The sequence below is a fragment of the Ovis aries genome, chromosome 20, assembly GCF_016772045.2.
Source record: "Ovis aries strain OAR_USU_Benz2616 breed Rambouillet chromosome 20, ARS-UI_Ramb_v3.0, whole genome shotgun sequence".
Taxonomy (NCBI): domain Eukaryota; kingdom Metazoa; phylum Chordata; class Mammalia; order Artiodactyla; family Bovidae; genus Ovis; species Ovis aries.
Window position 1 is genome coordinate 24584101 of NC_056073.1, and position 22605 is coordinate 24606705.

At 49.0% G+C, this 22605-nt stretch overlaps 1 protein-coding gene across 8 annotated transcripts in view; it reads right to left on the minus strand.

Moving 5' to 3' along the window:
- Positions 1-22605, minus strand: part of TRAM2 (translocation associated membrane protein 2) — a 68334-nt gene that overhangs the window by 28997 nt on the left and 16732 nt on the right. For 2 of the 8 annotated variants that reach the window (XM_027959148.3, XM_060403721.1), the window contains one exon: positions 3883-3946. In XM_027959148.3, the coding sequence (XP_027814949.1) occupies positions 3883-3946 (64 nt within the window). Of the gene's footprint in view, positions 1-3882; positions 3947-4392; positions 4454-4634; positions 13543-15222; positions 15326-22605 lie in introns of those variants that run through there. The other 6 variants (XM_060403723.1, XM_060403722.1, XM_042237344.2 and 3 more) reach the window with 6 other exon arrangements.

The following is a 22605-nucleotide window of genomic DNA, read 5'->3' on the forward strand; positions in this document are numbered from 1 at the left end:
TAATCTGATATGACTGACGTCCTTACAGAAAGAGAAATTGGACGCAGAGATGGCTGCAAACACAAAGACTGGTGTCCCACTGGTCCAAGCCAGGGAGCACAGCCCTGCTGACACCTTGATCTTACACTTTTACAGTACATGTTACATTTCTGTTGCTTAAGCCACTCAGCTTGCAGCATGTTGTTCTCACCGCTGGCCTATAAACACATGCTGGGAGCTGGAAAGAAGAGAGGAGATGGAGGAAAGGAAACCGGGAAGAAACTCCTCAGCGCTCCCACCGGGTGTTTCCTGTAGAACCTGAACACCTCCACTGAGGGAGGTTAGGGATTTAGAATCAGCAGGCCAGTTATATGAAAAGCGTCGCTGCTCTCCTAAAATCCACATGTTAAACACTGATTTGAACAAGTCGTAAGCCACTGAAAGAAGAAACCTTAGAAATCAGAACTGACCCTGGTTCTACAAATAGGACTCATCCTCAAGAAGCTGCAGGCTGGAAGAGATGTGAGTGGGAGGGTTTTTAATTTTTTTTTTTTTTAATTTTTATTTTGACAGCCCATGGGTTTAGTTGACCCCGTAGCATGTGGAATTTTAGTTCCCCGACCAGGGATCAAACCCGAATCCCTGCATTGGAAGGTGGGTTCGTAACCAGTGGACCACCAGGGAAGTCCCAAAGAGGGGCATGTGGTGGTGGTTTAGTTACTAAGTAGTGTCCGACTCTTGCGACCCCATGAACTGTAGCCCGCCAGGCTCCTCTGTCCATGGGATTCTCCAGGCAAGAATAGTGGAGTGGGTTGCCATTGGTGTGGGGTTTAAATCCGCAACTTCAAGGGCCCTCTGCCCTGGGTTGCAAACTGCTTCTTTCCAGTGAGAAGTTGGCCCTCCTCTGCAACTTACAAACCAAATACCAACACACTGGTCTGGTGACCGAGGAGCTCAAAGCAAAATTAAGCAGGCTGCTCTAACTGCACTGTCTCTCTGGGTGATGTGCCAGTCTTATTTTGAACGGCCCCAGTGGCAAGATTTAAACAAAAGCCAGGCTCTTTAGCAATACTTTATCTCCTCTGTCAGTACATCCCTCCACCTCTACCCAGGCCTTATTCTGGCTTGGATGGGGATTCCAGGACACAACTGCCCCACCTGAGAAAAATGCCAAACTTCACTGGCTCCAGACACACTGGCCTTGGTTCAGTTACTAGAACATGCCGAGGTGTCTGTGCCTCACCTGGGGGCTTTGTGCATGCCAATCCATGTCTGGAATGTTCCTTCTTCTGCACATACCCCCCTCCCCAACCCCCTTCACACCAGCTGTTTACCAGAAGTTCAAACAGCAGTTTCCCAGGAACATCTGGTAATCACCCATTGATGTTTCCTTATCGCACAACCTGTATGCTCCTTTCAACACCCGTATCACAACTGTAATTATTTATTGTTTGCTGTGTAGTACCCATTCCCTCCCTAATAAACGGTTAAGTTTCATGAGTCAGAGATCAGACGTGTTTCATGAATTACTTTACAGTCCGGGCCTGGCACACAGCAGGCACACAAATATTTGTCTGGATCAATCAATTAACTAATTAGTTAAAACAAACAAATGAGGGCAGGATAGGAAGCGTCTCCTGCTCAGGAGCTCTGGGTTCGGCCGGGGAGCAGGAAGCCTCACTTGTTACCCTTGCTGTGAAGAGGGACGCTTTTAGGATATCACTTGTCGCCTAATTTCTCCTGGAAAGTTTCAGACTGAAACAATCAATCCCCTGGCCATGATCTGGCTTTACAAACAGGCCCTTCCTACAATAAAGCCACATCCCACTCACACATGCTTCAACCACGGTACGTTCTCCCAGTAATGAACAAAGCAAGGCTGGGCTAGGATCTGGCAGGCAGCCCCTCTAAGTTGATTTTGGGTAGAAAGGTAAAGAAAGTACAGGCACCACCTCTGATAGGTGCATATCTCTTTGCTGTATCTCTTTGACTTAGTTGCTAGGTCGTGTCCAGCTGTTGTTGTTTAGTTGCTAAGTGGTGTTGGACTCATTGTAACCCCATGGACTGTAGCCTGCCAAGGTCCTCTGTCCGTGGAATTTCCTAGGCAAGAATACTGGAGTGGGTTGCCATTTCCCTCTCCAGGGGATCTTCTTGAACCAAGGATTGAACCTGTGTCCCCTGCATTGCAGGCGGATTCTTTACCAGCTGAGCTATTAGGGAAGCCCAAATGCATAGGCTTTTAAAAAATGTCAGAATGCCAGTTTATTAATTCGTAAAGGCTACCCACTCCAGTATTCTGGCCTGGAGAATTCCAGGGACTATACAGTCCATGGGGTCACAAGGAGTCAGACACAACTGAGTGACTTTCAAGAAAAAATGCATTTGATGCTATCTATAAAAAACATGATTTATGAGTCGTAAGAATTAGATGCCTGAGGGTATTTGGGCAATACATATATAAAAACTTTATAATGTACATACTACTTGACACAGAAATTCCAGTAATAGGAATTTATCAAAAAAAAATCATGAATGCAGGAAGTCACAAGAATGTTTACTGTAGCACTATAAAAACTGGAAACTTAAATATCCAACAATGTATAACTGAATACATAGCTGTGGTAATCCTTATTAATAAGTGTTCTGTAGGTTTTGCAAATGCCTAATTGAATGGAAGAATAATGAATAACATAGGGAAAAGGTTCATCATATGCTAATAGCAGAGAAGTGCGTTATATGAATCAAGATTACAAAATGCTAACTGTAGTCTTTGGGTGGTAGAGTCAAGTATGACTTTTATCTTATGTTTACCTGTATTTTATAAGTTTCCTGTGAGAGTCATAAATGTACTTTGGAAAACATTTAAAACTAAACTGTAACCAACACACACACACAAATTCTATACAACTCTACTTATCGGAGGCCCTAGAAGAGTCAAATTTATAGCAACAGAAAGTAGAGTGGTAGTGGGCAGGAGGGGGCAGGGGAGAATGGTGAGTCATTTAAGAGCTACAGAGTTCAGTTTTGCAAGATGAAATAGTCCTACAGACGGATGGATGGTGGTGAAGGAACTTCATACCACTGAACTGGTACACTTTAAAACTAAGATGGTAAACGACATGCGTATTTTACCCCAGTTTTTTAAAACCAAAATACTTTTTAAAATGCTAAATGCATAAATCATAAGTATAGCTGGGTCCAGAGTTGTCCTAGTTATTACGATTTTCAAAAGACATAGGTACAGAAGGCCGAATTTGACCCTGGACCACATGGCAAGGAGTAAGATGGTCTGTGTGCCCACCAGGCTGGTGTGTGCTTTGGGATGAGCTGGCTGTGCCATTTCCTATCTCTTCTGTCATAAGTATGGTGTTTTCTCCCTCTCCAACCAGCTCTGATTCTAGATGAAGGGCTGAGTAAGCCATCCCCAGGGTGTGACTTCATCTAGAGCCTAGCTACAGGGACTGCAGGGGCAGGCGAACCTGGGAGAGACGCTAGCCATGTCCTGCAGAGGCCATGGTTTAAGAGTTTTGCCCCCAGTGGCCTTCAGGCAGCCTCTGGTGGAGCCAAGCCAAGAAAGGAATCTTACCTCCATGTCCAGACAACTCACCTCCTCACTGCAGGATGAAGAGGGAGGACTGGATTCAGGAAAGAACATTTTCCCCTTTATTCACCAGGAGGGCCCCAGAGATGCCCACCCAGTTCCTGGAGGTGGACCTCAGAACCCCAAGCTTGCAGAGCCCCTGGCTGAGCACTGCACGTGGCCCACACCTTTTCAGCAACAGGAAGTCGGATGCTGAGTCTAGATATCCAAAATGATCATACATGGCACAGGAAAAGGAAGTTTTTCCAAGAACTTTTGGGTTAACAGGGCCCGAGAAAGATAGAGATCAGTGCTTTCCTTACCTGCTGTAGGCATGCTAACATTGTACTGAGGTAAGATAAATAGGAAGGCAGTCTTGGCGGTGACCTGTGAAACAGAGGGAAAAGGTCCAAGTTAGCTTCTTGGCCACATTAAAAAAAAAAAACCAAAACACTCAACCAGCAAAGCCTGTGACCAGTCCCGGAGTCCATGCCTTTCACATTCTCAGACCCACAGGCCTCTCCAATGAAGGGTTTCACCTGGAGCTGAGTTAGCAACGTTTGATTTTCTCGCCCATTTTCTTTAATGACATCCCTTCCCAATACCTGCACTGAAAACAAAGAAAACCACCCCAAGTCCTGGATGGTATCTAGACTTGTGCTCGCTGCAGACAGAATGCGACAAGGTGTGCTCCACCCACCGGCAGAGAGCTCAAAAGCAAGGGAGACACATTTGTCTGCGCATCATTCATTCATTCACTCAACTGTTTATCAAGTTAGTTCTAAGTACCCAGCACCAGTGAAGACAGGAACTAATAGAAGATAAGGTCACACCTTCCAGAGTTTTCCAGAACTCAGGACCTAGCTGAGGCTCCCCAGCACGCTGATTAACTGCACAGTGGGCAGCAGCCCCCCAAATCTAAACCTGAGCCTCAGAAACAGAGAACTCCAGCTGCTAATTTCACATCTTCTCTACTCGGGGGGTGGTAGGACACAACACCCCTACTGTTGGTCTGTTCATTTCGAAAGCTGCCTTTCAAATCTCAGTGGTGCTGTGATAAAACCGTGGCTGTCACCTGGGTTATTAACAGCCCACTCAGTCCTCTTGAGGTTCAGCCTGCAGGGGAGAGACTGTAAGATGAGGGGATTCGACGCTTGGACTCTAGAACCGACTCCTGGGCTCAGACGCTGCCTCTGCATTTGCCTACCTTGCAACCAGGAGCTACGATCTTACACCTGGAGTCTCACTTCCCCTGTCTGTAAAAGGCAGGGTATTTGCGGTGCCCTGGCTGGTCTGGGGGAGGAAGTGGCGGCAGCGACGGCCCAGCTGTCAGTGTCATTTAAAGCTCCCCAGATGTTTCTGATGTGCTGATGTTTCTGGAGCAGGTGCAGAGGCCAGGTGTGGGGTAGCCGGACCCCAGGCCTTTCCAGGCAGGCCCCTGGGGACACTTCATCAGCAGAGTTACTGGTTTGCCTCTAAACAGAAAGATGTGAAGGGTGCCCCGTGGGTGTGGGAGAACACGGGTTTCTGTGGCAGAAACAGCAGGGAGATGGCTGAAGGACGCCCTATGGCCCCTCAACCAAACGCTGTGTGCTTAAGGCACAGTCTCCTCCCGTGTCACCCAAGAAATACACTCGCCTTTTAAGCTGGCGGGCTGAAGTGGACCTCAGTGTGGTTCTGGCTGACCAGGACCCCCTAGCCCCTGCCCAATGGCACCAACATTTCCTGAAGAGATACCTCTCCCCACCTGAGTTGTGATGACCCCCGTCCTCCTGGAAGGATGGAGGGGGCAGACGCTCTCCCCAACGCATCAGACACCCTCTCCCGGGCTCTGAATCTTGGGCGGCGATGGAGGAAAACCTGGTCAGTGCCACGTGCCTGCCAGACTCTCCTGCTGGGGTTCCTGAAGCTCTGCCCTGAAGCAGTGACTCACAGCAACTGTAGGAACCCCCAGGCAGTCCCTCAAAGTTGGCTGAGTCCATCCTCAGATATATCAGAGTCTCACGAGTAACAGCATTGGGGTCCAACCCAGGCGGCATGTTCGAACCTCTGGGGGAGCTTCTAGAATCTCGATTCCTGGACCACCCCCAGTTAACCCTACAGCTTGGGAGTGTCAGCAACCCACCAGGCTCCCCAAAGCAGGCCAGGTGCAGCCTGGCCTGGGAGCCCCTCATGGGAGATCCACCCTCCCCAGTCTTGCAAAGCACGTCTCTCTGGCCAGTTTCTGTGTCCTCCATAGGTCAATTTTTAACTTTAAGAGAAACACACATACTTTAAAAACTGAAACAATTCAGAAATGTAAAACCAAGAGCTGAATATTCACTCTACATTCTCGGTTTTCCTCTCTCCCCACTTGGGTGGGGTCAGTTTTCTGAGAGCTTTCCTATGCATCTATCCACTTGGAATTAATTTCATTTTACTCTGACATCATAACTTAGGCTGTGTTTATACCACTTGACACAAGGGATTAAATTTAGAGTAAAGAAATTTTAAAAGAGCTTTTAAACTTTTTTCCCCCCAATTTTTTCTTAATTGAAGTATAGTTGATTTACAATGTAGCATTCATTTCTGGTGTACAGCTCCAGTGCACCAAATTCAGTTATACACACATATATTTTTCATATTTTCCACTATGTTTATTCCAGGATATTGAGTATAGCTCCCTGTGCTATACAGTAGGACCTTGCTATTTATTTGGTATATAGTAGCTTGCATCTGCTAATCCCAAACTCTTAATTTATCCCTCCCTGCCCCCCTAGCTTTTCCCTTTGGTAACCATAAATTTGTTTTCCATGTCTGTCTGTTTTGTAAACAAATTTGTTTGTATATTTTAGATTTCACATATAGGCAATATATTCACATACACCAATACTACATGGTATTTGTCTATCTCCTTGACTTACTTAGTAAAAGAACTTATTAAGCACTGTTTAAGTCACTTTCTTAGCTCGGTTAATCAAATGGTTGTCGCAGGAATGTACAGACCAAGGCCCAAAAACATTCAGCATCGTGAAAGTATTCCAAGTATGGTGACACAAAATGTGTAGCTTGACTTTTTCTTTACTAATGGCAACACAGAGATAAGTGGCTATATAATAAAAAAACTTTCTATAAATACTAGGCCTTTTCATTACTGTTTCCCACGGGGTCACCCCTAAAGTTTTAGGCTGAAAAGTTTGGCCAAATAAAATGGCCTCTCTGTGGAAGTGTATACAGATGGACGTTTTTTTCTTTTCATTGAAAAAAAATTTTAGAAAATGACAATAAAGGGCACAAACAAATCAACAGGGATATACAAGTAGAAAACACAGACAAGGTAGAACTAAGCATGCCACTGGCTTAACTGGTTAAAAGCACAAAGTGTAACCGGCAGAAAGTCTATTTTAAACTAATTAAAAAGCTGTGCTTTTAGACCTAGAACACAAACTTATGGTTACCAAAGGGGAAAGCTGGGGGTGGGGGATAAATTAGGAGTATGGTATTAGCACTTACAAATGGCAGTATATAAGACAGATAAACAACAAGGACCTGCTGTACAGCACAGGGAACTATATTCAATATCCTGTGATAAACCATGATGGAAAAAATATGAAAAAGAACAACCTATCATGGAAAATCTGAAAAAGGAATAAATACATATAACTGAATCACTTGGCTGTACACCTGAAACGCCACATTGTAAATCAACTATACTTTAAAGAAAAAGCTGTGTTTCTATCTCAATTAGCCCCAATACACACATCCACAAAAATGGTATGTGAAGGAATGCTGTCCTACACAAGAAGCTGTACCCTGAATTAAGGGAAACAGCTACTGACACAGGAGTTAACACCCAGAGCATTAGCCTCTAACTGGTGGATGGATTATCCCACTTTGCTTTAGGGACGACAGCAATCTGGTATATGGCCTGTACCAATGCCCTCGGCCTAGCCCTGCATACCCAGGCAATTCTTGTTACTGCTGTTCTGCAAAATCACTGTGATCACAGCAACAGTGGACCACTCACTGCTCCTAGGGGACAGCGGATCAGACTCCTACAGGCCTCTGAGCACACTTCCATCAAGTGATCAATATGTAACCTTGGTTTACACGTGTTCCCTTTGAGAGAAGCTGCATGGAACACACTGTTGAAACATGAACCCGGAGCTTGTGGCTTGAGCCTGCGGAAGCTTCTCTAACACATGCACGTTCTCCACCAGGCCCATCCCGGCCTCTCCATGCTCGAGATGCCCAGATGGCACCCTGGCACCCCATGTGAGGGTCACTGTGAGCAGCTAAGTCACCAACGAAAGCCATGAAGATGCAAGACTGTGGCACTAAACAGACAGCAAGAAGGCCACTCGCTCACGGCAGGAGCTGGATCGGGACGGCAGAGCGTCACCAGGTTCCCCTCCATCCGGGACGTGCTTGTCGAGTGAGCCACACACCCCACCACCCTGAGCGTGTCCACAGACACCGCAAAGTCGCCTGGAGGTGGGGCGCTGGGGTCACAGGTCCACATCAGAACACAGCAGCAGTGCACACGTGAGAGGTGCCAAGAGTGAGGGTAATCTGTTCTGGGGTGAACCCGAAAGGTTTTCTCTTTAACTTTCATTGGGGTGTAATTTACACACCATAAACTTCATCCTTGATAAGCAGCCAGCTTTATAGGGCTTATCCTTCCTTGTTTTTAAACTCTCTCTTCACTGGGATGTAAAGTCTGTAAGAGGAGGGGTCTTACTTTGATTATCTTCAATCTACTGCGGCAACAGTGCCTAGAAACAGCCTGCAATGAGCAAGCGCTTGTTAAATGCAGACCTGATTAAGCAGGGGAGGTGCTGCTACTTTGTCACTTGACCCTCGGCTTGTCCTCTGCCCTCATTCCCCTGCGCATGTCCCCTCTCTCTCCCTGGGGTCCTTCCCAGTGCTGGGCATGTAGTAGATCTCTCATAAATGCCTATTTGATGAGCGAATACTGCAAGAAGCTATAGTATTTAGTAACCACAGACAAAAGTTTAACAGATGCTTTCTAAACATGATTCTAAGAGGAAAGGATCTGGGACTCTGCTTAAGGCAAAAAGTTTTGAGATTCCTGTATTTTTCCATCCCTACGCCCCTGGTCATAACAGCAGAAACCATTTCAAGCCATGCATCCTTGTCTGCGGCAGCCAAGCTTGCCTCCACGTTACACGCCTCAGCAAGATAACGTATTTTCTCTGCTTTGACGACAAAGAGACTACACCTGAGCCACAGAGAGGTCCCCGGTCCACCAAGACTTCACAAGTTTACAAGCAGAAAAGGCAACAATTTGATTTTTTTTTTTTAATGCATTTCAACAACAAATTTAGGAGACATACAACATGGCACATAAAATAGAATGATGACATAAAATAGGAGGAGAGGATGACCAAAAAATATATATTGAAGGCAAAGGAGCAGTGATGAGGCTGATCCACAAAAACTCACTTCAGAAAGTCTCATTGGCTTAAGGCCCCCAGAAATTTGGCCTTAAGCTTTCTCAAAGTCGTCGGAAGGAAGAGGATCATCAGCTCCTAGATTGATCACATCCATTAATTAAGAAAACAAAAAAGACGGCCCCGCCAAAAGCAACTCTACTTTTCCAGCACACAAAAAAGGCAGCTCTACTTTTCCAGCACAAGAAACTTCTGAGGTCTTCTGGCACTCCAAAGCTTCACTCCAAACTTCTCCCAACTTCAGAACAAGGATGAAACAGCCAACAAACCCCCCTGTGCCAGCACTGGCTGGCTTCGTTAACACAGAGGGCTAAGAAATAGGAATCTACTAAAAATGTCATTCTGTGTTCTATTAGGGGCACACGAATCTGAGCTCTCAGTTGCATTGAGACAAGGATGCCAGTAAAACAGCTGCCTCCAGCGAAGCATAATGGACTTGGGACTCCAGTCCCAGTCCTGGTGTGGGTGACCTCTGGCAAGACATTTCACCTCTCTGGACCCGTCTGTTTATCCATGAACAACAATGGCGGCGAATGTTAGGGCTTACTCAGTGCGATGCGTGGTTCTAAGGGCTTCACAGAAACTATTTCCCGTAATTCTCACAACGACCCTGTGAGGCAGATACTCATAATATTCCCATTTTACAGATAAGCATAGAAAGGATTAGGTATAAGAATGCATGTCCTTAAAGGTCCTCTCTCCACCTTCAGCTCCAAAAAGTTATTTCCTGGTTCCACTTACATCAATGCTAAAAACATAGCCTTGGCCTACCTTGGTGGCTGAGTGGTAAAGAATCCGCCTGCCAATGCAGAAGACACAGGTTTGATCCCTGGTCCGGGAAGATCCCACATGCTTCCGAGCAACTAACCCCGTGCACCATAACTCCTCATCCTGCGCTCTAGAGCCTGGGAGCCGCAACTACTGAGGTCTAGAGCCCGCGCTCCACCACAGGAGAAACCACTCCAAGGAGAAGCCAGAGAACCACAACTACAGAAAATCCTGCACACTAAGAAACACCCAGCAAACCAAACACACACACACACAAATTTAAAAACCAGTTTCAAGCTGACAGCTTGCGGAGTGTAAACTCTACTACTGTATTTGCATGGTGAGAAGGCGAGGCCCAGGTGTCACCTGTAACCCAGAGCAAGAAAACAAGGCCTCCTGGGTCCACCTGCCAGGCCCACCTACCACGCACACCTGGGCTTCCCAGTGCCCCAGTCTGCTCTCTTCCACTGCAAGCTGATGTCTGGACAGCAGAGATAAGAGAGGAGAGATGCAACGAAGGCAGTCCCCTGGCTTTCCTGGTAAGCAGTATTTGACCTTCAGTTTGGTTTATTGTTTATTTCTTGGCCATATCCACACACTGGTCCTTGAATGGGGCTGCACTGCAGGACTCACCACCAAGGACAGGAGATGGGAGGGGTCCTGCTCCAAATGAAGCTCACCCACCCAGGGGCTGAACCACAGCCCATGCAGCCAACCTGGAACCTCTGGGGAGGGATGCTCACAGCCAGCTCCTCAGGAGCACAAGTGAGCCAAGTGACCTGTCCCCTTCTCATGCCCCAGCCTGCTCTCCGAAGCCACATGATCTCCACTTAGAATTTCCCAAAACTGCTCTTGCATCTTCCTGCCCAGGTGGTGCACAGAAAAATTTTAGTCAGAAAAACATTTAAAACTCACACCCCTCACAGATACAGAAAAACTAGTGGTTACCAGTAGGTGGGGGGAGGGGCAATATAGGAGTAGGGGATTAAGAGGTACAGTTATGTATAAAGTAAGCTACAGGTACACAGTGTACAACATGGGGGATATAGCCAGTATTTTATAATAACTGTAACATTTACAATTGTGAATCAGTATATTGTACACCTGTAAGTTACATGATATTGTACAGCAACTATACTTCAGTTTTAAAAAAACTGCAAGAAAAAGTAAATAAGTCATGCTCAACTGATGAGTGTTTTTAGTCTTTTAGCCTTTCTCTCCTAGAGTGAGTCCAGCTGGTCACCTACATGCACTGTAATATGGCTGGGACTCGGTGAGGTTCGAAGCCCCTCTGCCACTCAATAAAAGGCAGATACAGCTGAGACAAAGACGCTCTTCACACTTGCTTTCTCAAAGTTTCCATCTGGATGAGCAGGGGCTGGCAGGGAGGGCTGAGTGCCGGCAGTCAGGGGCAGGTTGCTGATGGTCCCTTCCGTGTGGCTTTTATAAACACCTGGAGATTCAGTTTTCTCACCTGAAAAACCGCCTTAATGTAAGAACAAGGCAAAAGCTACTCAAACACACACAACAGATTCTCTACAAGCCTGTGTTCATTGTGCTGAAAAGACTCTGTTAACAGTCATGATCATAGTCCTATATCAAATGAAAAAAATGACACTGTATATTCATGAGAAAAACCCATCATCAGAGCAGCCATGATACAATGATAGCAGGGGCTCCAGGACATTCATTAATTCCAAGCTCTAAACTTTATATTGGGATCAAGAGGAATTTAGAAAGGGCCACTTAAACCATTTCTAAAATTTTGAAGTTGAGCTTTTAAATTTTTTTGGCCATGCTGAGCGGCTTGCAGGATCTTACTTCTCTGACCAGTGACTGAACCCCAGCCCTTGGCAGTGAAAGAACTGAGTTCTAACCACAGGACAGCGAGGGAATTCCCAAGATGAGCTATTCAAAAACAGAAAGAAAAAAAAAAAAAGATACATGTGAAAACTGAATTTGAAGTTAATCCAGTACTAAAACACAGGAGGTGGTCTAAGGTCAGCTCTTTCCACTTTACAGCCGCAACTGACTGATAACCTTAAGACTGCATATTTATGCAACCTATGCTTGTACAGAAGGAATTCGACCCACTATGTGCCTTACAGACAGCCTTAGATGAAATACCTACATCCTGTGTAATTATATTTCTTCTCTGGAGGCCTTTATATATAAACACTCTCATCTGCTCCCTCCCCGAAAGAGCCCTGAGCCAATATTTTAATTAATCTTAGTTGATTACATACTTCACCCTCCCGTTCATCCTCAGCAGCTCTCCCCTTATTTGGGTGGGTCAGCATACTCAGAAACCGTTCCTCACAGAAGCTAAAAACTATATAAAAATAAAGAAGGGCCTTGTTGTTGTTGTTTAGTCACTCAGTTGTGTCCAACTCTTTGGGGACCCAGTGGACTGTAGCCCGCCAGGTTCCTCTGTCCATGGGATTCTCCAGGCAAAAATACAGGAGTGGGTTGCCATTTCCTTCTCCAAGGGATCTTTCCAACCAAGGGTCTGACCTTGAGTCTCCTGCACTGGCAGGAGGATTCTTTACCTCTGAGCCACCCAGGATGCTCAAAGCAGCACTTAGTCATTCAAAATTTAAAAATAACAGAATAAGGAAGTGTGTACACAGAATACCTTTCTAGCATGCCAATGTACCTAAAATGTGCTTCTCTTGCAGGCAGAGTTCAGATTCTCTGCGGATATTCCCAGAGCACATTCATGAGTGAGAACAAACTATTTTTATGAGCAAAAGCTACTTGTTCAGATGCAAGTATCATCTTTAAAGTAAAAATCAACACAGAAAAAAGAAAGGGTTGTGGAGTGTAGAATTTTAGGCTCCAAGTGATTTTGGGGGGAGGGTTCAGATTAACATCTTAGACTTGACTGCAGAAAAGGAACTCTGGCACCAATATATCACAGCGTCCACCGAGCTGCAGTTTCTAGAGAAGCTTTAGCTCCATAAGGCGGGACACACAGGGAGGGGGCAATCCTGAAGGCACATGTGTCCGCAGCAGCCAGTCACTATCCACTGGCCACCATCACCAGTGGCTGCCAGCAAGAATCGGCCCCAAGGAGCTCGTGGCATTTCCTCCTGTTTGGAGGAAGTAGAAGGATTATTCGCTGAGGGTGGGGGGCGGGGGAACCGGGCGGGGCCCAGGTGGATCTGCCTTCATTTGCTTGTTTACAATGAAGGAAGGAAAGAGCGGGGAAGACCAGGGTCGAAGGCTACCCTTTTAAATGATTTTCCACCGTCTGGAAAGTTACCTACTTAAAACGTGAGCCAGGCGTGGGGAGCGGGGCTTGCTAGAGAAGGGAAATGGGGAGAGCGATGAAGCTTCTCCGGGTCCCGCAGACGAGGCCTGATTCCCGTGGGAACCCTCGGATTCCTCTTGGGCTCCAGTCGGCCCGCCGCGAAGAGAGGCCCTGACTCAGGCTGTCCACCTCCACCCACACGCGAACTGAGCTAACGAGGGCAAAAAGGCAAATAAGTGAGCTCTTACAATCGGCCGTTCCTCTGCAATTGAGGATGTGCGTTGTCTGTCGTCTTGGTCTCGCGGGTTCCAGCGGGTCCCCTGTGATGCCACCTAACTGCAGGCAGCGCCTTACCCTCCACAGTCGAGGCCAGCCGAGCACTGCTCTGCGCACCGCACCTCTGAACCACCGCTCTTTCCCGCGCTCACTGCGCATGCATTATACCCTGCTCTGGGCGGCCCCCAGCCTACCCAGCTCGAGTCCAGGAAGGCCTGCCGAAGACCACCCGCAGGAGGGCACCTGAGAGAACTTCATGGATGATGACTTGGTTCAGGTGAATTAAATCTAGGCCATCAAGGTGAATGAAAAACACCAGGCACTCAAACATCCCTTGTGTGTCTGCAAATAATATTCACAGAGGGATGTTCCAAATCTTCTTCAAAGTGGAGAAGGAAAACAACATGAAAGGCAAGAGTTCCCAGAAAAATGTGCTACAGACAGACAGAATACACAATCCTAACCCCCAAGGCACCACTTGAGGTAGACACTACCCACACTCTGCCACAAGAGTCCCTCCGTTCGCCTAAACAGAATAAACAGAGCCCAGGCAAACACTAATATCTAGGCTACATGCTATATTCCAAGATACACACACACACACTCAGATAAAGCAATACATGTTAGTCCAAAATCTCACTTTACTAATTCAAAGCGGTTTTTTAAATGAGATCTAAAAATGGGTGGTGCTTTTTCTCTGCTGGGGAGGCCAGCTTCCATCTCAGTTTCTCAGCAGCCCAGGAGGCTGCCTGTGACCTCACATAGGTGAAGGAGGCCCAGGAAGAAAACCACACCTCAGAGGGAGAGGTTGGACCGAGGCTGAACTCAGGGCAGGTCCTCAGAGGCAGACAGGCGGCGGCAGGCACCCTCATCCAACATCCAGTGTGCAAACCCCCGACTACCTGCTGGTGAATCCAGGCCTTGGAGCAAGGGCCAGGGGCGAAACTGGGCAACTGTATTTCAGAGGGACTTATGTCCCTCTGAAGGATCAGGAACCGCTGGGGACACCAGTGACCTTAAGTTTTGGCTGAGAAGCACGGATGAACTCCACACAGAGCCATCAACCACACAGCAAAGGTGGAGGAGGGGAGGTGCAAACAGGCACACACAAAGGGGGGGCCTCCCTGCCAAGGCCTCGAGGGGGGCAATGCTGCAGCCACTGCTCTGCCCCCACTAAGGCAGGAGCCCAGACCATGGGCTGCAGAGAGCAGGTCAAAGAGCAGGCCTGAGTGCGGTCTCACCCTCTTCCCAGACTGCACTGGGAAAGACCAGGATCGGCCTCCCTGAAAACACCACAGGCCCACTCCACAGTCCTCTGGGACTCCTTAGTGCCTACAAAGGAATCAGGCCCCCTCCTGGATCCCAGGACACCACAGGTACCCTACCCCACCTCTCTAAGCTTTGCCCCCTCAACTCCCAGACACAAGAACACCCCCACCCCAAACACCATCCCAGGCGGGAAAGGCACTGCCCAAACCTGGAGCCCAGCCAGATAAAACAGCGTGGAAAAGCTCACAACACAACCTCGTCATTTTCAGAGGGTACACACAGCAGTTCTGGAGACCACAGGGCAGCTCTGCCTGCAGTGAAAAACTGAAGGGATGGACAGGCCAAAGGCAGGCAGGAAGCGGGTTGCACGCTCTCAGAGACACCAGAAAAATATGACTCTGGGGAAATGAATGGTCTGTGTGTGGGAAGCGATGAAGCTAGAAGGCTGGCAAGAACCAGGTCCCATGAAGGACCCTCTATAGTGGGTATAAAAACTGGACTTTTTGCTCCCTGCGGGAGGCTTTAAGCAGGGGAGAACACAATGAGGTCTCCATTGCAGAGAGCATACCTGCTCGGGGCACAGAGGAGGGGCTGGGGAAGGCTGGGGGGCAGGAAACCAGTTTGGAAGGAAGGATAACGCAGACCTGAACGAAGGTGATGGCCACAGACACAGGCAGTGTGGGTCATTTTCAGAAGATTCGATGGCGCAGTGAATTCAGATGGAGTATCCAACAGCGATGTTCCCATCTGGTTCAGGAAACGGACAGGAAGATGTGCTTGGTGTTAGAATGGTAATGCGGAATGCTGGGCGGGTGGTGGGGTCATCAGCTGAGAGAGAAGACAGCGGTGGTCCAGGGCTGGGTCGGGGAGGGAAAGGGAGGGGGGCTGAGAAGGACCCACAGGAGAGGCAGAAGGAACAGCAGCCAGGGGATAGGCCATCAGGAGGAGTCTGGGCTCCAGGGAGGACCAGCCAGCCTGGGATGGAGATTCTTGCTGCAGGGGGCCGTGGTCTTTTTTTCTTCTGATGGATCCAGAGCAGCTGGAACAGAGCTCAGTACACACTGGGACCCCAATAAATATTTGCTGAATGAATGAGTACATGAAGAGTCTATCAGATTTGGGGACGGGAAGGTCATAAAGTCATTATCTGCTGAGTATAATGTTGCAGAAAAGGAGGTGGCCGAAGCTGGTGCATGGGATGAGCGTGAAACGTACAGAGAAGGGGAGACAGGTCTGGACTGCTTGTTCCGGTGGCCAGGAGGTCAGGGAGGGATGGAAGAGTTCTCAAACCTCCGTGTGGTCAGGAGAAAGTCTACGGGAGGTGAAGTGACTAGATACGCAGAAAACGGGGGAGCTGGAAGGAATACATCTACTCAGGGGGGATCTCTTGAGGAAATGAGATCCAGGACTGCAGAAGAGGGGTGGCTGAGGGAGCACCGGCCATGGGCAGCTCCACAAGATTGCTGCTGCCTCTGAAGTTCTGACACCTGTTCAGATCCGAGAAGATGCTTATTCAGTATGCCTTGAACTGATGTAATTCAACGGGAAACAAGAAGTCAAGAGGACTGGGGAGGATGTGGTGGGGGAGCAAAACCAAAATTATAACAACACCCCCGCACCATCACGCTCAACAGGGTTGGGAAACATTTTGGCCTGTCAGTCACTTCCTCTGGCCCAGCATTGCACGGCCACTCTCTGAGGCCATCAGTTCACCTTCAGGAGTGGCCTGAGAGGGAGAGGCGGGGCCGCCTGCATGGACTCACAGGAGGACAGCTGTTCCACCAGTTCCGGGGGGAACTGTTAGGGTGCTGGCCAGAGGACCACCAGGAGGCTTCCAACTTCCCATCATTCCATCAGCCTTCACTGTCTCTTGGTCGGAGCGATGGGGCTCGGAATCAGAACCCTCAGACACACAGATAAGGTCTGGCTGAGGCCGGGGTCCACGTTGCCCACCACAGCCGCAGGCGGGATTCTGGGGCCTTCTCCTGGATCTTATAGTGGCCACACCGGGCGTTCTAACGGCTGGGTCAAGGAAAGCAAGAGAAGCGTGTATGTGTGTGTGCACGCATGTAAATCAGGCTGGTAGGAAAGACACTCTCACTCCCCAGAAACATACCTCTGCTTAGAAGCGGAAAATCTGAAAAGTTAAAGAACAGGTAAAGCTTTTACAAATATAAAATCAATCACAAAATATTTACTGAGTGCATGCTTTGTGCAAGGCACAATGCTACTGGAGACACAAAAATTTCTAAGATCTACTTCCTTCTCTCAAAAGCTCAGAGACCAAAACCAGAAGCTACAGGCTGTCAATCCAGTGCAACTCCTTAATTTCAGCAGTGGTAAAACTGACCGCCCTTCACTGAACATTTACTGCCAGCTGGGCCAGGTTGAGGCGTTTTATGTGATTACCTCACGTAACCCTCAACAAGCCTGTAAGGAACAACAATGAATGTGTGAGATCTCATTAAATGCTGGGTCCCGTGGTAAACAGCAAACAGGATCACCCCATTTAACCTTCTGTTGTAGAAACTCCTGCTGCTACGAACACTGCCTCTACTTACTATCCTCCGACCATGTGCCGGGAATCGCTGTAAACACTTAACAGAAATTATCTTATTTAATCCTCGCACAAGCCCTATTATACAGAACAAGTGAGGCTCAAAGAGCTTAGGAGGGTTGCCCAGAGGCACACAACTAATAAGCCCCAGAAATGGGACTGGAACCCCAGATCTATCAGACTGTGACGTGTGGACTCTTAGCCACATGCACCCCTGAACAATGAGCCTGAAAACTTAACGACAGAGATTCTGTCGCACGCGAAGTTATTTGTGAGACAAGAAAAGATGCCGTGAATCAGGACATGACGAGACAAAGGACAAGTGGGGGTCCTTCTACTATCTGGGGCAGAGACTGTGGCTTTATTCATCTTTGCACCCTGAGGGTCCTTGGTACAAAGGAGCGACTCTGTAAATAGCAGCAAGTGCTCTGGGCTTGCAGCCTATGGATCTCCTTGGGGAAGACTCCTGGGAGGGCGTGAGCTCAGCCAGAAAGATGTACAGATTGTGGATAAGTAGAGGGGAGGGGCAAGGGTGAGAAGAGACACAACTGTGCTGAGATGAGACACAACTGTGCTGAGACAGTGCGGGAGGATCCAGATGGAGCCAGCCAGCTCAGCACACAAGGGCGGCTTTGGTGGGGTGGGGCGGGGAGGTGGATCTACGGTGTGGGGTGGCTTCAGGGGGATCTACTGTGTGGGGCAGCTTTGGGGGGGGCACCTACCGTGTGGGGCAACTTTGGGGGAATCTACTGTGTGGGGCAGCTTTGGAGGGCATCTGTGTGGGCAACTTTGGGGGGCATCTGTGTGGGCAACTTTGGGGGCATCTACTGTGTGGGTCAATTCAGATCTGCCGAATACCATGTGTTTCAAAGAAGCTAGTCTAAAACAGGAAAAGGAAGGGAAATCTGGCCCTCAGACCCCTTAAAGTTCGCATTCATTCATTCAAGCATTCATTCATTCATTCTAAAAGCAACCTGGCTCCAAAGTCGACTTTTTACCTACTGAATTCACCCATGGAATGCTGTCCATTCCCACATCATGGGCATTTCAACATCTTGCTTCCCAAAAGAGCCAAGCACAGATGAAAAAATAATTGCTTCCCTCAATTAGGGAGGCAACACTGTCACATAAAAATCCGAACTCTACTTCCAGACACAAAACTTGACAGACCATCCTGCATTTCAGTTTGCCAATTAAATTTTATCAGTTATTTAACGGTCTAGTGAGTCTGAGCTTCTCCACATGAAGCCATCAAGGAAGTATTTTCCTGTTGCATACTGATATTCCAAGGCCAGTGGTTAACTGGACACATGATAAGAATCCCATGTACGTTCCACTGGAACCTCTTCTTGGTCCCAGAGGCCAAGGGTGCAGAGCAGTGGCAGAGAAGGAAATGGGTTGAAGCAGTACCTGAGCATTATCTGAACTGGTTCAAGAGCCAGGGCGATCCTGGTCTCCCCAGAGATCAATCAGGGTAGTCAGTAGCTTACAGTAAACATGTTCTAGGATTTGAATTATTGCAATCAGGAAACATCTGCCCCAAAAGGCTGTCGTCAGAGTTTGCAGTATTTCAGGAGTACCAGTGTGCCTTTGCCCCCCTTTCCGACTGCTCACAGGCACAAAGGAGGAAGGAATCAAACAGGAGATAGAAGAGAATGTGCAAGTGCTACTGGTCTGGCTGAGTCTCCATCCTGCCCTGGACCCAGAGCAGAGGGCGTGACGACCTTTACCGAGTGCATCAGTGGGCTTCTTGGAGTCCTGGCTTCATCTGAGTCCACAGGAGGTGAGAGGACACCAGGAGGTGCTACTGCCTGGTGCCCTCCCCCCGGGTGACGTGGCAGTGACTCGATCACATACCAAAGGTCCAGCCCCCTCCTTCAGCCACAGCTCCCACGGCCACCAGCTCTCCCTCTTCCTCCCTCTCTCCCTCACAGCACAACTTCTGCACCCACTCCATCCTCCGTCTCTTCAGATTTGGGGCCACCTTCCATGATCGAAAGCCCTGGGGCGGTTTACCATTGTCCATTTCCCCTCATCCTGTCTGTCTCCACCTGTGTTAACAGCACCTTCAATCACCTCATCTGTTTCCACTGGGACCTGGACTGAAACTGTTATGCTCTTCAAATAAAAGGCTTACTACTAATACCACGTGACAATAATTAACTTCATCTATACAACTGCTGGCAACAGGGCATATCACATCATTCGAATCCTCTCCCATCTATGTATGCTGGGAGCATTAACCAGGAAACTAACGGGAAGGCGGACAGACAGCTGCTCCGAGTTCCAATGACCAGCGATGCTGACAACCAGCAGAAACCACTTCCCCTGGGCAAGATGCCTTGGGACTGGCTTCTCACACACTGTTGACAACACAAGCCCCCGCTTCAGACCAGCGACCTGCGTGTTCAGGGGCCTTTTCCGAGGACACCACTGCCCTCAGGCTGCAGGAAGGAACCCCAAGTTTGGCTTCAGGAATATTTGATCACAGAGCTTCCAGCACTGATTTTGGAAAGTCACATCCACTCTGGAGACTGACTTTATACTGACAAATAACAGCTTTGAAATAATAATCTCATCTGCTCCAGCAGGCAAGTGAAAGGCTCTCGGCCTATTTAGGCTCCAAGTGGGTGGAAGGGGTAAGCCAGGGAGACCTCAGCCCAACACCTCCTCAGACATGGGGGGATTTTTTCCCCTTTTCCTTTTCAGGGACAGAGCAGGCCTGGGAGGTGGTGGGGAAGGGAGAGCCTGCAGACAAACCAGGCCTCAGCTCTGGGACGTCCTTCCACCTTTTCCTCCAGCTGAGCAGCCTGGGGGCAAGCTGTCTGCCAAGCTTCCCCGTGTAAACACTCCGGCACCAGCTGGGGTTTGGAATCCGCTGAGTCTCTGCCAGCTGGCAACCTGGAGATGGGCCGGATTAAAGGAATGCATAATGAGTGGAGGGGTGGGAGGCAGGGGCTGTATTTACCCAGAGGGGGTCTGCAGGGGTCACTAAGGCTCTGACTAAAGGCGGCTCTGGAAGGGGAAAAATCCGAAGGGAAGAGGAAAGGGGTTGCATAGTGCCCAAGTGTCCTGCCGTACCCCACCCAATGGCCCAGAGCTGTTATGCTCATTTATTTTTTCCCTTTCACAAACTGGCTTCTTTGTCCCCATCTCGGTGCCCCCACCCCTTCCACATCTCCTGCGCAAGTTACATGCGGCCCTTTGAAAGTTCTGCAGCTGGCTGCTCCAGAAGGCTCGGCATGACCAGCCAGCACGACACTCGATCCTCTGTGATCCCGATTTGGGAACGTTAACACGGAAACCCAAGCCACGTGCTGACAAGCAGGCCCTGGGCCACGCAGGGCCCCAGCCTCAAATACGGAGACTTCAGGCTCCCCCAGGTGAAGTCCAGAAGGCAAGGATTCAGGGGACATGGATCGCTGGGTGGGACCACAAGACCCTCACGTCCTTCCGCCACCTGGCAGAGGGTGCGGGGGACAAGAAGTGACCCAAGTCCAAAGTCCTGGGGGACACACCTGACAGGAAGCCGCCTGCAGCCCTCCTGTGTGCGCACACGCTCAGCCGTGTCTGATCCTTTGCAAACCCACAGACTGTAGCCTGCCAGGCTCCTCTGGCCATGGGATTCTCCAGGCAAGAATACTGGAGTAGGTTGCAGTGCCCTCCTCCAGGGGATCTTCCCGACCCAGGAGATCTTCCCGACCCAGGAGATCTTCCCGACCCAGGAAAGCAGCCCTCCGTGAAGCACCTGTAAATATCTAACCCTGACGTGATATTTATCACTAAGCAGAAGAGGCAGGCAGCCCTGCAGAACACAAGGAAAACAGCACCCGGAGGACGCAGCTGACTGTTCTTAGAAGCTCAGCCACAAAGCGGCTGTGGAGCCTCAGGCTACAAGCCACCGCCCACAAGGCCTGGGGAGTCACCTCTTCCAAAGGGTTTTTCCCTGCAGTCCCTTTGCTCCCTCGGATTCCTCCACACACAGACGCTTCCAGGACAGAGACTCACCCCCAGGTGCAGGGTTCAAGGCTCAGCCCTTGTTGGTCCTTTAGAAATCCTGCCCCAGTGGCTGCCTCGAAGCCAGTGACACTCAAATCTACTTTTCCTACTCAGATCTTTCTCCTGGGGGACGCTCCTCCATCTTTACCTAAACAGCATGCCACTGACCCCATTCGGCATGCCAAAATTCACACTACGCATCTTTATTTCAAAAGCTGGTACCCAAGAGACAGGCCCATATCTGCCCATGTCCCAGGCTGCAGTCAAGGACTCCCATGGCCCTTACAGTCACCTGTTGGCTTTATTATGTAATTACATCCACTATTTCCGCTCACAACCTCACCTCTCACCAGCCTACAGAAGAGGGTTCTAACTGGAGTCTCTGCCTCAGGACTGTCTTCCTTCTCTTCTCTGGCCATCCTAGCTGAACAGCCATGCTCTTCCAAGACCCCCACTGCTTACAGGAAAACGTCTAACCCTTCCATCTGACATTCCTGAACCTCCTTCCCTCTCCGCCCTTGATTACCACAACTCCCCAAACTCAGTACAATAGCCCTGGATACCCTAGAGAATATTCTAGAATATCACTGCATGAAATACTCTCCAAGGGCAACAAATACGTTTGGGGTGCAGGTATACAAGACTCATTATGCTCCATTAAAGACTCTGATAAGTCCTGCAGCAAAGAAACCTGTTTAGCCTACCATTTCCCCAGCCTACTCAGCCTAGAAACTTCTACAGCATTTCATCTATTAACGGCTCCCTTCAGTTCTCTGCATGACTTCTCTTGCCTGGAAGATCAGCCCTCCGTTCTGCCTTCCATTTGTGTCTCTGCCTCGATTTCCCTTCGAGGGCCAGCTCTGGCCGCCCCTTCCCCAGACTTCCCCTCCTGCCGTCCGTGCCCACACTGCTTCCTTGCCTCACCCCGAAGCCCATGCTGAGATGCAGGGGAGCATGGCAGTGAAGAGCCTGGATTCTGAACTCAGAAAGATGGTGTTAAATCCCAGTCCTGCCTTCAGCAACTCTGAAGGAGCTGCTTAGAGTGCTCTGTGTATGGAGAGACAACAGGACGTACTGAAGAGAGCTGCTGACAGGGAAGGGCCAATCCAGCACAAGGCTGGGCACATCACACACTCAGTAAGTCATCAGCAGCCATTTTTCTTCCAATTTGTTACCGCTGCTTTGCCATTTATCATTTTCTGTGTATCTTTTCGATAGGAAACCACAGAAAGCCCCAAGGCTGTTCCTTCTCCCGCTCTTCCCTCTGCACTATCAGGTTTAACAAATAATGTGTTGATGCAGTGGCTCAGTGGTAAAGAATCCACCTGCCAATGCAGGAGACACAGGAGACTCAGGTTCGAGCCCTGGGTTGGGAAAATCCCCCCGAGGAGGAAAGGGCCACAGTATTTTTGGCTGGAAATCCCATGGACAGAGGAGCTTGATGGGCTACAGTCCACGAGGTCACAGAGAG